The 13,545-nt window shown below is 57.9% G+C and overlaps 5 protein-coding genes across 5 annotated transcripts; 2 read left to right on the forward strand and 3 right to left on the reverse strand.

Annotated features, from left to right (window-relative positions):
• Positions 1–45: 45 nt before the first annotated feature.
• Positions 46–1,699, forward strand: TUB4 (gamma-tubulin; the record flags this gene model as incomplete). The annotated part of the gene is made up of 5 exons (XM_066781872.1): positions 46–53; positions 110–150; positions 233–345; positions 408–461; positions 518–1,699. 5 exons carry the CDS (start codon positions 46–48, stop codon positions 1,697–1,699), a joined length of 1,398 nt encoding a protein of 465 aa, XP_066627684.1.
• A 685-nt stretch (positions 1,700–2,384) lies between these two features.
• On the reverse strand, positions 2,385–3,175 carry STP22 (Suppressor protein stp22 of temperature-sensitive alpha-factor receptor and arginine permease; the record flags this gene model as incomplete). The annotated part of the gene is made up of 2 exons (XM_066781873.1): positions 2,385–2,498; positions 2,603–3,175. The coding sequence occupies 2 exons, from the start codon at positions 3,173–3,175 to the stop codon at positions 2,385–2,387; spliced, it is 687 nt and encodes a 228-aa protein (XP_066627685.1).
• Positions 3,176–4,946: 1,771 nt separating this feature from the next.
• Positions 4,947–6,689, reverse strand: NFS1 (cysteine desulfurase; the record flags this gene model as incomplete). The annotated part of the gene is made up of 2 exons (XM_066781874.1): positions 4,947–5,369; positions 5,586–6,689. 2 exons carry the CDS (start codon positions 6,687–6,689, stop codon positions 4,947–4,949), a joined length of 1,527 nt encoding a protein of 508 aa, XP_066627686.1.
• Positions 6,690–7,260: 571 nt separating this feature from the next.
• hob1 (BAR adaptor protein Hob1) lies at positions 7,261–8,889 on the forward strand (the record flags this gene model as incomplete). Its single annotated transcript, XM_066781875.1, has 6 exons — positions 7,261–7,296; positions 7,362–7,394; positions 7,493–7,587; positions 7,636–7,655; positions 7,709–8,812; positions 8,864–8,889. 6 exons carry the CDS (start codon positions 7,261–7,263, stop codon positions 8,887–8,889), a joined length of 1,314 nt encoding a protein of 437 aa, XP_066627687.1.
• Positions 8,890–11,395: 2,506 nt separating this feature from the next.
• MAF1 (RNA polymerase III-inhibiting protein maf1) lies at positions 11,396–12,617 on the reverse strand (the record flags this gene model as incomplete). The annotated part of the gene is made up of 2 exons (XM_066781876.1): positions 11,396–12,481; positions 12,612–12,617. The coding sequence occupies 2 exons, from the start codon at positions 12,615–12,617 to the stop codon at positions 11,396–11,398; spliced, it is 1,092 nt and encodes a 363-aa protein (XP_066627688.1).
• Positions 12,618–13,545: the final 928 nt, after the last annotated feature.

Here is a 13,545-nt window from a genome sequence, read left to right on the forward strand (position 1 = left end):
CGTCTCTCGCGCCTGAAGCTTCACCCAACATCTCCACGCTCCACAATGCCTAGGTACGGCTGCTCCATGGCGCGTCCACGCCCCAAATCATGCGCTGACCCTCTCGCAGAGAAATCATAACCCTCCAGGCCGGCCAGTGCGGCAACAGCGGTACGTCTGCTCTCCTCCGCCGTCTCCCCGCAGCTCTCCACCGCGCTACTCCGAGATGAACACCAAGCTGACTCCTGTACAGTTGGCAGCCAATTCTGGCAGCAGCTTTGCCAGGAGCACGGCATCAACCAGGACGGCAACCTCGAAGACTTCGCGACCGAGGGCGGTGACCGGAAGGATGTCTTCTTCTACCAGGCACGTTCCCCCCGCAACTCCATTGCCAGGAGAGCCGGCTACGATGCTAACAGGCCTCTCAGTCTGACGACACTCGCTACATTCCGCGCGCCATTCTCCTCGATCTTGAGCCTCGTGTACGTGGAAGAGACGAAGTCCCCCGACAACTCCAACTTACGCGCGCGCTCTACAGGTCATCAACGGCATTCTCAGCGGCCCCTACAAGAACATCTACAACCCGGAGAACTTCTACGTGCACAAGGATGGCACCGGCGCCGGCAACAACTGGGCCGCAGGTTACGCCATGGGCGAGTCGGTGAACGAGGAAGTCATGGACATGATCGACCGCGAAGCCGACGGTAGCGACTCCCTGGAAGGCTTCATGCTGCTGCACTCGATCGCCGGTGGTACCGGTTCTGGTCTGGGATCCTTTCTGCTCGAGCGCATGAACGACCGCTTCCCCAAGAAGCTGATCCAGACGTACTCGGTCTTCCCGGACACGCAGAACGCGGGCGACGTCGTTGTGCAGCCGTACAACAGTCTGCTCTCCATGCGCCGCCTGACGCAGAACGCCGACTCGGTCGTCGTGCTCGACAACGGCGCTCTCTCGCGCATCGCCGCCAACACGCTGCATGTCCAGGAGCCTTCGTTCCAGCAGACCAACCAGCTCGTCTCGACCGTCATGTCCGCCTCGACCACGACCCTCCGCTACCCGGGCTACATGCACAACGACCTGGTCGGCATCGTGGCCTCGCTGATCCCCACCCCGCGCTGCCACTTCCTCATGACCTCGTACACGCCCTTCACCGGCGACCAGGTCGAGTCGGCCAAGACGGTGCGCAAGACGACGGTGCTCGAGGTCATGCGCCGGCTGCTGCAGCCCAAGAACCGCATGGTGTCGACCAACCCGTCCAAGACGTCGTGCTACATCTCCATCCTCAACATCATCCAGGGCGAGGCCGACCCGACGGACGTGCACAAGTCGCTGCTGCGCATCCGCGAGCGCAAGCTCGCCACCTTCATCCCCTGGGGCCCCGCCTCCATCCAGGTCGCCCTCACCCGCAAGTCGCCCTACGTCCAGTCGTCGCACCGCGTCTCCGGCCTCATGCTCGCCAACCACACGGGCGTCGCCACCCTCTTCAAGCGCATCCTCTTCCAGTACGACCGCCTGCGCAAGCGCAACGCCTTCCTCGAGCAGTACAAGCGCGAGGCCCCCTTCGCCGACGGCCTGTCCGAGTTCGACGAGGCAAAGGCCGTCGTCCAGGACCTCATCGCCGAGTACGAGGACGCCGAGCAGCCCGACTACCTCAGCAAGGAGGCCAAGGACCCCGGCGACACCGCCGGCGGCGTCGGCGGCCCCGCTGACAACCGATGATTGATCGTCACTGAGGGAGCCCTGTCTTCTTACGCGGGGAAGGAAGGGGGGCTTTTACGTGCTTGTACGTGAATGTGAAACTTGCATGGTGCTTGGCGTTTGGTTTTTACCCACCTGGAATATCATGGGTGGACGGTTAGGATTCTCTTAATTCGACAAACCAAAGGAAGCAAGAGACATTTTGGAAAATGAGGAGGGAGGTAATGATACCACCCACACTTTCCCATTTCTCTCCTCTTTTTTTCTTCTTTCTTTCTTCCACGATTCTTCTTCTTTATGCCGTAGTGCTTTTCTTCTTCTCCACAGCTTTTGACTAGGGAAAAGGTCAAAACGAAGCCTTGAATGAAAATACGATGAATAGCACGAAGAAAGATATCCACGTCTTAAAAGTTTCTCGGAAGAAAAAAAGTTCGTGTTTGTAATTGAGGTGATTACGTTCAAGTCGGCTCTTTTCTATCTCCTACTCACCAGCCGTGCTACTACTAACTACTTGCCCATTCATCTGGCGTTCGATGCTTGATTCAAACCCCCCCCCCCCCCTTCCCTCTGGAAACATGAGCACCATCCCATCTTCATACTCTCATGCTACCATCCTCTTCACTTCCAATCCAGGAAAGCGGGTTGCCGACAAGACAACAAGAGAGAAGAAGAAGAGGAGAAGGGGAAAAAGGATAAAAAACCGCATCTAATATCCCGACCGCAGTCCGTACTCGACATTCTCGTCCAGCCCCATGCCCTTGGAAATCTTCTTGATCAGCGCCTTCTTCAGGAACTGCTCGCGGGCCAGGCCTCTCGTTTGCTGCACACGACAGTCACACATCGTCAGCATACATCCATCCCTTTTCATTTATGCAAAAAGACGAGAAGTGGTAAGGGTTGAAAAAAAAAAAAAGGAAAACAAACCTTGACAAAAACCTCGGCCCCAACCCTCCCACGATCCAGGCCCCTCCCGAGCAAGAAAATCGCCTCCTCGAGGCCCCTCTCCTCGGCGACCAAGCCCCACAGCTGCCCGCCGACGACCGTCGGCGCGACGAGCGTGTCGTCGACGTCGGGCACGGTGCGCGTGCGCGCGTCGTCCATGGCGCGGTCGGCCTCGCGCATGGCCTCGCCCAGCACGCGCTCGTTGGACGCCAGCGCCGCGTCCAGCCGCTGCAGCTGGTCGACCTCCTGCTGGAGCCGGGCGTGCGCCGCGCGCAGCGCCGCCGATTGCGCGCGCAGCGAGGGGAGGGCCGCCGCGTTGCCCTGGACCGTTTGCGTCGTTTGCGCGACGAGGGCCGACGAGAGCGCCGAGAGGAGCGCGTCCTTTTGCGGGTTGGGCGGGACCGGGGGCACCGGGAGGGGGATGGAATTGGAGGATTGGGACGGGAGTTGGACGTCGAGCTCCGAGGTGAGGAGGTCGGGGACTTGGGGTTTGGGCTGCGGAGGCTGGGCTGGCGGAGGTTGCGCGAATTGGGGACCGGCTGGCGGTGTGGGCATATATGGCGGTTGTTGTTGCGGGTATTGCTGGTACTGTGGAGTGGGTGGCGGGTAGGTTGGTGGTGGATATTGATTATGTAGGGGACTGGCGTAATGTGACGGGCCAGGAGGAGGTCCTTGGTAACTGGATGCTTGTTGTTGCTGCTGTGGCGGCAAGGGAGGTGGTTGCGAGTATCTGGCTGGTGGTGGCCCAGGCTGTCCGCCGGGGGTTATGGGGCTGACCGGGCTATCACGTCCGTATTGTTGGGCTTGGAATGGCCGTGGCGCGGCAGCTGCCGGGTCATGGGGCGTTGGAGGGAGAGGCCGATCAGTCAAACTCACTTGCCGCTGTGGAACATTTTGCGGGTGAGGTCTCCCATAGTCGTGATAACCAGCAGGCTGGCCCATGCTAGGTGGTAGGGGCGGCAGATGACCCTGGGAGTGCTGTTGTTGCCCATACCCATTAGGATGAGGGCTACCATTTACTACGCCCGAATCCTTTGGTGGTTTTGGGGGAGGGGCAGGCGCCTGAACAGTGGTAGGAACTGGGGATTCTGTAGGCTGCGGTTGCATCTGCCTTCTCCACTCTTCTGGAGTGGGAGGGACCGGAGGTGGTGCTGGGCTTGCTGTCGGCTGGGGAGTGCTAAATTGGTCCTGTTTTGCGACGACGGGTGGCTCCTTTGCAAAGACGCCGCGGAGGACGGTGAGGAAGTCGGACATAGACGATTTCTACAATCAACGTCAGCAACCTCCCCAATAGAAGACGCGCACCAAGCTCAGGCAGACACGCCGCAGAGCTTACGGGAGCCCCAGTCAAAGTGGTGCCAGTATTCCATGACCCAGTGATTTATTCCATTCACAGCACTTACATCCCAGTAGCTTGCCCATCCGCTCAAGTATGGGTGGTATACTCTTCCCTCACCGCTAACATGTTGCCCTGGCCTCACCAGCATATCCTGCGTCGGCGTGACATAGACCATCGGAGGCTCGTGTGGATAGTCATGTGGGACCCAAAGCGCTATCGGAAACCGGTATATCGCGCCGCGAAATTGGACGGGCAAGGTGCCGCTGAGAAGGAGCATGAGAGCGGGGACGCCATTTTCGTAGGCTGAAGCGGCGGCAAATAGCGAAGTTGGTCAGCGGGTGGACAACTGGCGTGTTTAGAGAGGGTGTGAAGCTCGATAGGAACATCTGTGTTGGGAAGCGACTGGTGCGAGCGGGTGCGGAGAGGCGTACTGTAAACATCTGTCCTTGGAGACAGCGATGGGTACTGCGCAAGAGCTTCGGCGGCGTCGTTGTAGGCGCGGTTTACGTCCGTGTATTCCTGTGCGGGGGCGCTGGGGATTAGAGAGCAGCTGCGGGACTGGCAAGGGGTGCGGTACGTTAGTCAGAACGCCGTAGAGCCAGTTCAGGACGCGGTCGTTGACCGGCGGCATATTGGTAGGTGTTGATGCGGGAAGGGACGTCAGATCGCGCATGGATGTTGAACCCCACACCGACGCGGAACTGCCGCGCCAGAGGCCAGAGCTCACCCCCACCCCTGCCAGCGACACCCCCCACGAGCCATGTTGTCACTCGGAAAAACCGCAGTTTGCATCAGTCACGCCTCATGCTTTTCTCCACATCGCAATCGTCATGTACGTGTATTCTGAGGATATCGAACCATCCCATCCCGTAACTATAGTACAACACCGCCCTGACGGCCGGGGCAGTTGAGCCGCCCATATGTCCACCCAAAAACGCCGCATTCATAATCGCTGCATTACTCCTCAATCGCATATTAACAGGGAAATTAGTGCTGGCTCCACTCAATCGTGTTGAGGTCGATGCCCTCCTGAACAAGCTCCCACAGAGGGCTGAGTTCTCTCAGGAAGTTGACACGCTCCTTGACCGCGTTCAGGACGTAGTCAATTTCACTGTCCGTGGTGAAGCGGCCAATGCCGAAACGGATACTGCTGTGCGCGCTCTCATCACTGCTGCCGAGCGCTCTCAGCACGTAGCTGGGCTCGAGCGACGCCGAGGTGCAGGCACTACCAGAAGAAAGGGCAATATCCTTGAGTGCCATCAGGAGGGACTCGCCCTCGACGTACGCAAACGAAATGTTGACACAGCCAGGGTAGTGGCGAGTGGGATCACCGTTCAAAGTCGTGTGCTCCATGGCAAGGAGGCCATCTCTGAGCCTCTGCGAGAGCGCAGCGATGCGCTTGGTATCATACTGTTGCCCAAGTCAGCGGTTGAACCAAACTCGAGATGAAATGAGTCGAAAAGTGTGTTCCATCCAATCATAACCCCTGCTGTGAATCAACACCGCAGACGAGGTACGGTGCAAGCACCATAGACACCCCCGAAAAGCTTCAGAAAGCCATGCATGTATAAAGCAGATAATCATATGAGGTCAAAAGGGTATTGAGGAAGAGGGATTTGAGCTTACCGTCATTTCTTCCTTGCAGAGACGCGCGGCCTCACCAAAACCAATGATAAGAGGAGGAGCGAGCGTGCCGCTTCTCAAACCGCGCTCCTGGCCACCGCCAGTGATAAGAGGGTCAAGCCTGACCCTGGGCCGTCTCCGAACATAGCAAGCTCCAATGCCCTTGGGGCCGTAGATCTTGTGACCAGAGATGGACATGAGGTCAATGTTCGACTTGTTGACGTCGAGAGGAATCTTGCCAACCGCCTGGGCGGCGTCAGTGTGGAAGAAGATCTTCTTCGACCGGCACAGCTTTCCAATCTCGTCGATAGGTTGAACCACACCAATCTCGTTGTTCACGGTCATGATGCTGACCAGCATGGTGTCAGGCCTGATGGCCTTCTCCAGCTGTTCCATGTCGACCAGCCCGTTGGGTTGAACCGGGAGGTAGGTGACGTCAAAGCCCTCATCCTGCAGGTGGCGACAGCTGTCAAGAACGCACTTGTGCTCCGTTTGACAGGTGATGATGTGCTTCTTCTTGCCAGACTTCTTCAAGAACCGCGCGACGCCCTTGATGCTCATGTTGTTGCTCTCGGTGGCTCCGCTGGTGAAGATGATCTCCTTGGGGTCGGCGCCGATGAGATTGGCAAGATGGGCTCTCGCCTGCTCCACCGCCTTCTCCGTCTCCCATCCGTAGGCGTGTGTCCGCGAGTGCGGGTTGCCGTACAGGCCGGTGTAGAAGGGGAGCATGGCATCAAGGACGCGCGGGTCCAATGGAGTGGTGGCCTGCATGTCGAGGTAGATGGGGCGGGAGCCGGCATCCATGACGGTGGCCTGCTTGAGGATGCCGGCGTTGGGGCTCATCATCGCGTCGGCGCCCATGCCCGTCGTCGGCATTGTAGCATCCTTCGGCTGCAGACCGCTCTCGCGCACGAAGTTCTTCTGCTCAGCCTTGATGGCGGCATCGACGTTGACGGTGGCATTCTGGGGCTTGGTCTCGGAGACGTAGCCGCGGCGGGGCGCGAGAGAGGCGGCACGCAGCGACGAGCGCGGCAGGGCGCTGTGCGACGCGCGGCGGGCACTGAGCGAGAGGGCCTGCCTCGCAGCACGGGGTGCGAAGGTGGACATTTTGAAAAAGTGGGAGAAAAGTTGATGAGGATGGAGCGGGCAGGCAAATAAGAGCTTGAGGAAGCGAGATCTGATAAGTCATGGCGTACACGGCGCGCGTCGTGTCACGTGCGTGGCGCGCTGGTGCCGGGCATCCGAAAGCAGACGCGCCAAGCCCTTCGGCGCAGCTTGCGATGGGTCGCTTCGCGGGCTGCGGCTTCGTGCGATTCCGAGGATTCCGGCCAGCCAGCTGTGTGCCGTCGCGATCATAATCGTACACCGTGTCCCGGCGTGTCCGCCCTGTGTCCAGTCCTGCTGCCTGCGAGTGGCCCGCCAGCCAGACCCCGGCCAGATTTGCACTGGGAGCACAGGAACGCCTACATCATAAGCCGCGTCCGATACCCAAGGGCACAGCCCGCACTTGGCGCCCGAGCCACACCGTCGTCATCGCCGCCTTTGGCTCGCTCTAATACCCTGCCGGCGCCGTCCTCAGTATCCACCAACACCTCCCGCTGAATCGCTTCTGCCTTTCAGAATTCGGCCTGCGCCTGCCTGTCCTCGCCCACGTCTCGCCCCTGTCTCCGTCGCACCCATGAGTTGGAAAGGCTTTACCAAGGGCGTCACTCGCGTAAGCAAAGCTCAGCCAGAGCCCAGCAAACGGTGATCGGTGCCTGACATGTCTCTGCTCTCTAGGCCCCTCAGCAAGTCAAGGCAAAATTCAACCTTGTAAGTCCTGCGACCTCGCCAGCCATGCCCGCCGCTGCCGGCTGTTGCCGCGCGCATGCCTGGTGCGCACATAGCTGACGAGGGGGTCCATTGCGCAGGGTGAAGTCTCCAAAGACCCCGTATACATCGATGCCGAGCGGCGGTTCGAGGAGCTGGAAAAGGAGACAAAGAAGCTCCACGATGAGTCCAAGAAGTAACCATGGCCCCACCGTCTGCGCCAGCCTCATACTGACATGCGCAGGTACTTCGACGCCATTAATGGTTCGCATTCCACCGCGGCTTCAGCTGAGCGCTTCACTGACCCTACCACGCAGGCATGTTGACCCACCAGATCGAGTTCTCCCAGGCCATCCAAGAAATCTACAAGCCCATTTCCGGTCGCATGTCGGACCCCGACTCGTTCGTGGCAGAAGGCAACCCCGAAGGCATCCGCGCATGCGAGGAATACGAGGGCATTGTAAAGGAACTGCAGGAGCAGCTCGCGCCCGAGCTGGAGATGATTGAGACGCGTGTCATCAGGCCGGCGGACGAACTTATGGAGATTATCAAGATCATCCGGAAGCTTGCTGCCAAGAGAGACCACAAGCAGCTTGACTACGACCGCCACCGGGCCACGCTCAAGAAGCTGCAGGAAAAGAAGGACAAGTCGCTCAAGGATGAGAAGGCGCTCTACAGGGCGGAGAACGACGTAGAGCTGGCGACGCAGGAATACAACTACTTCAACGATCTGCTGAAGGACGAGCTGCCGAAGCTCTTTGCTCTGGAGCGGGAGTTTATCCAGCCACTCTTCCAGTCATTCTACTACATGCAGCTTAACGTCTTCTACACCCTACACGAGAAGATGCAGAATATGGACATCGGCTATTTCAACCTCCAGCTGGACATTGAGGCCGGCTTCGAGGAGAAGCGGGGCGATATCAAGGAACAGGCCGAGGCGCTTGCAATCACCAAATTCAAGACGACTGGTGGAGTCAGGCGTCCACCGGCACTTAAGTACGGCCAGCAGAGACAGCTAGCCATCGAGGGCAACACATCCTCGCCAAGCCGCCGCCTTACTATGGACTCTGCAGATACACAGGCACCGCCCCCGTACAGCAGTGCTTTAGCTTCGCCTACGGTTGCGAACAGCCTCAGTGCTGGTGGCACCTCCGATATCAAGCGCTCCGCCAGTACCGGCAGCAACTGGGGCGCTTTGGCCAAGTCGAAGGGCGCCGCTCCTCCACCCCCGAAGCCCAAGCCCGCTCGTTTCAGCAACGCCCCTGCGATAGAAACATGCGTTGCACTGTACGATTACGAGGCACAAGCAGAGGGGGATCTCAGTTTCACGACGGGCGATGTCATTCAGATCTTGACCAGAACGCAGAACGAGAACGAGTGGTGGACAGGAACGGTGAACGGACGGCAGGGGCAGTTCCCAGGTGAGTGAAAGCACTGACTGCGGCTTTCACATTTACTGACGACCGTACTAGGCAACTATGTACGCTTGAACTCTTAGACCAGTTAGATCGGAGACTTGTTTGCGGTGACTTGGGGCGTTTTCTGGTTCATTGTTCTCCCCCTTTGCGCTTTACCCTCAGCATTCCTGTGTTCAGCGAACAGGAGGCTTGTCATGTGAGCCGACGGATAGCTGAATTTTTTCTTGTTATCCCTTTCTTCATTACCCCCAAACCATTTTTGTTGCCAGGAGAGCACCCCATTCCACTATACCAAGGACTTGTAGGTAATCCACTTGGGTAGTTTCAAAATGCAGTGGCTGCATACATCACGTCGAAGAAGCACATGGTAGACTCCTTGCTGCATGGTGCATGGTAGTCGTGTCTTGATTACGAGATCCCAGACGGGCCACGGCGGAAATTCGGTGCAGAGGGGATGAGGGGGAGGGGTTGCGGTGCAAGTGCGCAAACCGAATGAGCGCCCAGACGTCCGATATATAGGTGATCGACAGGGCACCTACCCCTGGAGTGAGGTGTCAGTGCTTTCGATGACGCCGTGACTCGTGCCTCGGGCACTTGACACAAAGTATGGTGGCTCTTCAAAAGCTGCTTCTGCTGGCACCTCACCTTCTTCCTTCGTCGCAACAAGGTTTACTCAGCCATGCTTCCAAGTGGAAAAACAGCGTTCACTTGCGGAACGGAAAAAACCCTGACACTGTGCGGCCTTGCCGTGAAGGTCATTGGATGTATGGGGTCTGCTGCCTGTGTGAAGGATTAAAAGGGTTCGGTTCGGTTTCTGTCTCAAGGAATGTTGGTGGGGTTCATCATCATATTAGTTCGATGCAGAACAGAAGGACGGGACATTGGACAGCACCACCATTCAAACAGCATTCAAGCTTGCAGAGTGTGCTAAGGAGAAGAGAGCTATCGGCGGAGGGAGGCACTACGAGTGGATTATTCTTCGTGTCCAAAGGCGGAGCAAGTCTGAGTGATGTAAGCGGATGAAGGCGGAGACGCACTTCTATACTTGAGAAACTTAGCGTAGGTGCTATCCGGTTAACGCAGTCCTCAATTTATGGTGCCAATATAGCCAGACTGGCGTCCCTGTGACGAGACTCGAAGGCAGAAACATCAGCCAGATATTCGTCATGGGGGGTCATATTCACTCCACGTCCACGGACGAGCAGTGTCATCGCTTACGTATTCGAGATGAGAGCAGAAGGCAGAAGCACTGCCACCCTCGTCATGGCTTGCTGGGACAATAACGATAGAAGAATAGAAAGCTCTTATGACTGCACGCTCGGCACCCTGGTTTTGAACCGGATCTGGGATCTTGGCTACTCACATCCTCTATTCGAGAGCTACATCACTTATATGGAAACCGATGGCTTGGGACGGGATGACGATAAGCATCATGCTTCCGTAACGCTGATAATCACATACAACGCTAGAATTGGAACTGCATCAAATTTGTGTGATAGTGAAAGCTGTTTTTCCTAATAGTGAAATCCGTGTATAAATCCTGAAGCGGACTGTTATGCCTCTCACAAGTAAGCAAAGTGAGTAAGTACCAGCAGAGCTCGTGTCAATATTTTAGAAAAAGATCCCCATCCAGCCATGAGGTGAGTAGTTCCTTTCGCGGGATACGGAAGGGTAAACTCAGTGAGCGTGGGGTCCACCTCGCACCTCAATCCCATGCGATCTCGACACAAGTCACATAGCGCAGTCACGGAGAACATTGAAGATGGAATCTCAGGCATCAATTCGACAGCCTACAAACAGACGAACAGCAAGGAAATCCAAACCCCATCCAAAGCCCACAAGACGCCGCGCCGAACCGGGAGTGGACGCCACACCATCCCCGGCTCGGCGGATGCATTGGAAATGAAATTCAAAAAAGCAATTTCAGACCTTCCCAAGGAAGACTGAACTGACAAAAAACAATGTACAACAGAAACCCCGTTCGTGTCCCGGCGCTCAGTCCCGATGCCTCCCACGCACCAGAAACCTGATGTTGAATGAAGAGGAACGCCGATATTCGCCGTATATATCATATTTCGTGCGTGTTCGTGCGGCGGTTGCAGATTCATTACTCGAAGGACGATGAACAAGAACAGAACGCGATGAGTGATGGAAAGACTGCCTTCGACAAGAAGGCGCGAAAAACAAGCTGAAAAAAAAGAACAGAACAAGCGGCGTTTGGGTATCTTTCGAAACACAAAAGCGTTCGCAGCCTCTCCCACCGGCCGGAGCGCCCCGCGTCTTACCCGATGATGAGTGCAAACATTGCGGAAAAAGAACAGATCAAGGCAACAACAGGTGCAGCAAGACATTAGCTATTCGTTGAGTATGATGAGTGTGTATCATCGTAAGTTGGTGGGCCAGAGTGATACCGACCGTGCGGTGTTGAACATATGTCTCACTCTCGTTCGTATCCGTCGTCGGCCGCGGACCTTCGTCGGCCAATCGTGCAGCGGGGGGAAACGGGGAAACGGTGTGGAGGCCTTCCCCCGTCCATCGGGAGCGTCGGCAGAACACGTATCGTCAGTGCTCCCCGTCTTCCCCCCTTTAGACTTCCATGGTATCGGCAATGTGCTCGCTCATGTCGCGCACAGCGCTCTTCTCGCGTTGCCGTTCGATCTCGTCGTCCTCGAGCTCTTCGTCCTCGTCCTCTTCCTCGACGTAGTCCATCAGCTCCTCGTCGGCGTCGACCTCGTCGTCGCCCGGGTACGGGATGACCATGACATCATCGTCATCGTCGGGCCAGCCGCTCGATATGCTCCGACCCTCGGCGCGGTCGCCGAGCCAGTACATGGCACGCTTGTCCGCCGACTCCAAGCCCATGGACAGCGTGCTGTGGCCGCTAGCGCCGCGCTTGCCGCCCGACCCCAAGTGGTGGCTTGCAGCGGCCGCCGCCCGCACCGCCGGGCTGTGCGACATGATGCTCAGCCCGCGTAGGTACACGTAGCAAACGCGCTTGCGGTGCTTGTTGAAAAAGAAGTAGTTCATGCTCCAGATGGAGCCCTCCTCGCCGTCGAACGGATCCTCCTCCGGCTGGTAGCAGTAGATGGCGCAGTCGCGCAGGTTCATCTCGTTGTCGATCATCTTCCACATGCGCGGACTCCAGACCTGGTGTCCACCGGGAGTGCGCGTGCCGGACGATCCGGATCCGCCGTTGCCTCCAGACCAGCTAGATGGCGGCACCGCCAGCATCGCATTCGATGGCCGCGGCCGCAGGTTGTAGAGCGTCGTGTCGATTGTGTTCATAACGCCGCGCAGGCTGCGCTCTTTCCGGAAATCCGTCGGCCGGAGGATGTGCGAGAAGTCATAGTCCGGGTGGCTGGCATTGAGCGTCGCAATGAGGTAGGCAAACGTGCGGCGACTCGAGATCTGGCTGAGCGGGCCGAACGGACTTGATCGTGAGAGGTTGAGGGATTCGGCGAGCGATTCCGCCTGCGGCGGGGAAAGCGAGGCGGACAAGCGCAGCACCGACTCATGCTGCGATTCCAACGAGTGTTCAATGGTCTTGTAGAGCTTCTTGTCGCTTCCGGCGGCCTTGGTCGTGTACAGGTCGCAGCCGCCGATGACGTGGCAGTCGGGCGTGTCGAAGTTGAGCGCGCTTGTCACGTCTTCGAAATCGCGTAGTGGCAGGTACTGGATCCACGTTAGCACAAGTTGTCCACCGGTTTCCGTGCGCGCGCAAGGCTCTCAGTAGCTTCACAGAGCCGCTCGATAGCTGTCCGAGGGGATGCGCGCGGGCTGGGCTCAGGGGAAGGAGACGCACCTTCATTGTGATGATTGCGTGGAGTTGTGTTGTCCGGAGTAATAAGGCGTGTTGGAAAGGTGGAAGATCTCGCGGTGATCGCGAAGGACGTTGGTGGTTGGAATTGCGTTGTTGCGGACGGAAGGAGGCGGCGCAGCTTTGTTCGGGATCGGAGAATGCGGAGGAGTGGAGTCGAGTTGTCTGGGACGTCTGCGCAAGCTGACACGCGAAGTCACTCTAGGCTGGCTGCAAAGACCGAGCTTCGTGCGCTGTGCGAGCTGGAATCGGCGTGTCTAACAGGGGAATGCGGAGGTGGTGATGCTGGCGTTAACGGAGCTGGTCGGCATGGTATGTTCGTCGCCTTATCGGGGCCGGGTGAGGTGGAGCGGTGGAGCGGTGATGATGTAGGGGGCCTGGACTGGCCCGAAAGTGGAGAGCGCGTGGTGCCAAGTTGGTCCTGCACGTGATGAGCCCTGCGTTCCCCTCCACCACTCAGGGGCCGCCTCTGCTCCATGTGAAGCATGCTGCCTGCCGCCGGTCCGCCGCGGGACAAACGTGTTTGCTTGAGCGGCTCTGAGCATGCGGCGTTGGCATTCAATGACGCTCGTGGGAGACGGCGAGTAGGTGCGGCGCCGCGATCCTGCAGTCAGTGCGTCCGTCGGGACCGATTCTCCGGGCCGCGTGTGTCGTTATGGCGTATTCTATAGGCTGGCTGCGGGCCGGAAGAGGATAGCGTCCTATGCTGTGGTGCTGTTGCTGGTGCTGGTGCCGGTGCCGGCGCTGGTCGTTAGTTCCAAGAGTTCAACGGACCAATGGGCGCAGTTAGCTGCACGAGGGTTTCTCGAGGCCAGTTGATGCAGTTATTCGTTGCTTCATTAGGTACTAAGTCCAAGCGCCAGTCCATCCTTGCCTGCGGCAAAGGGCGTTGGAGGTATCATACAACAATGTGGAGCTC

Source organism: Diplodia seriata (genome assembly GCF_021436955.1).
Source record: "Diplodia seriata strain FDS-637 chromosome Unknown scaffold_13, whole genome shotgun sequence".
Taxonomy (NCBI): domain Eukaryota; kingdom Fungi; phylum Ascomycota; class Dothideomycetes; order Botryosphaeriales; family Botryosphaeriaceae; genus Diplodia; species Diplodia seriata.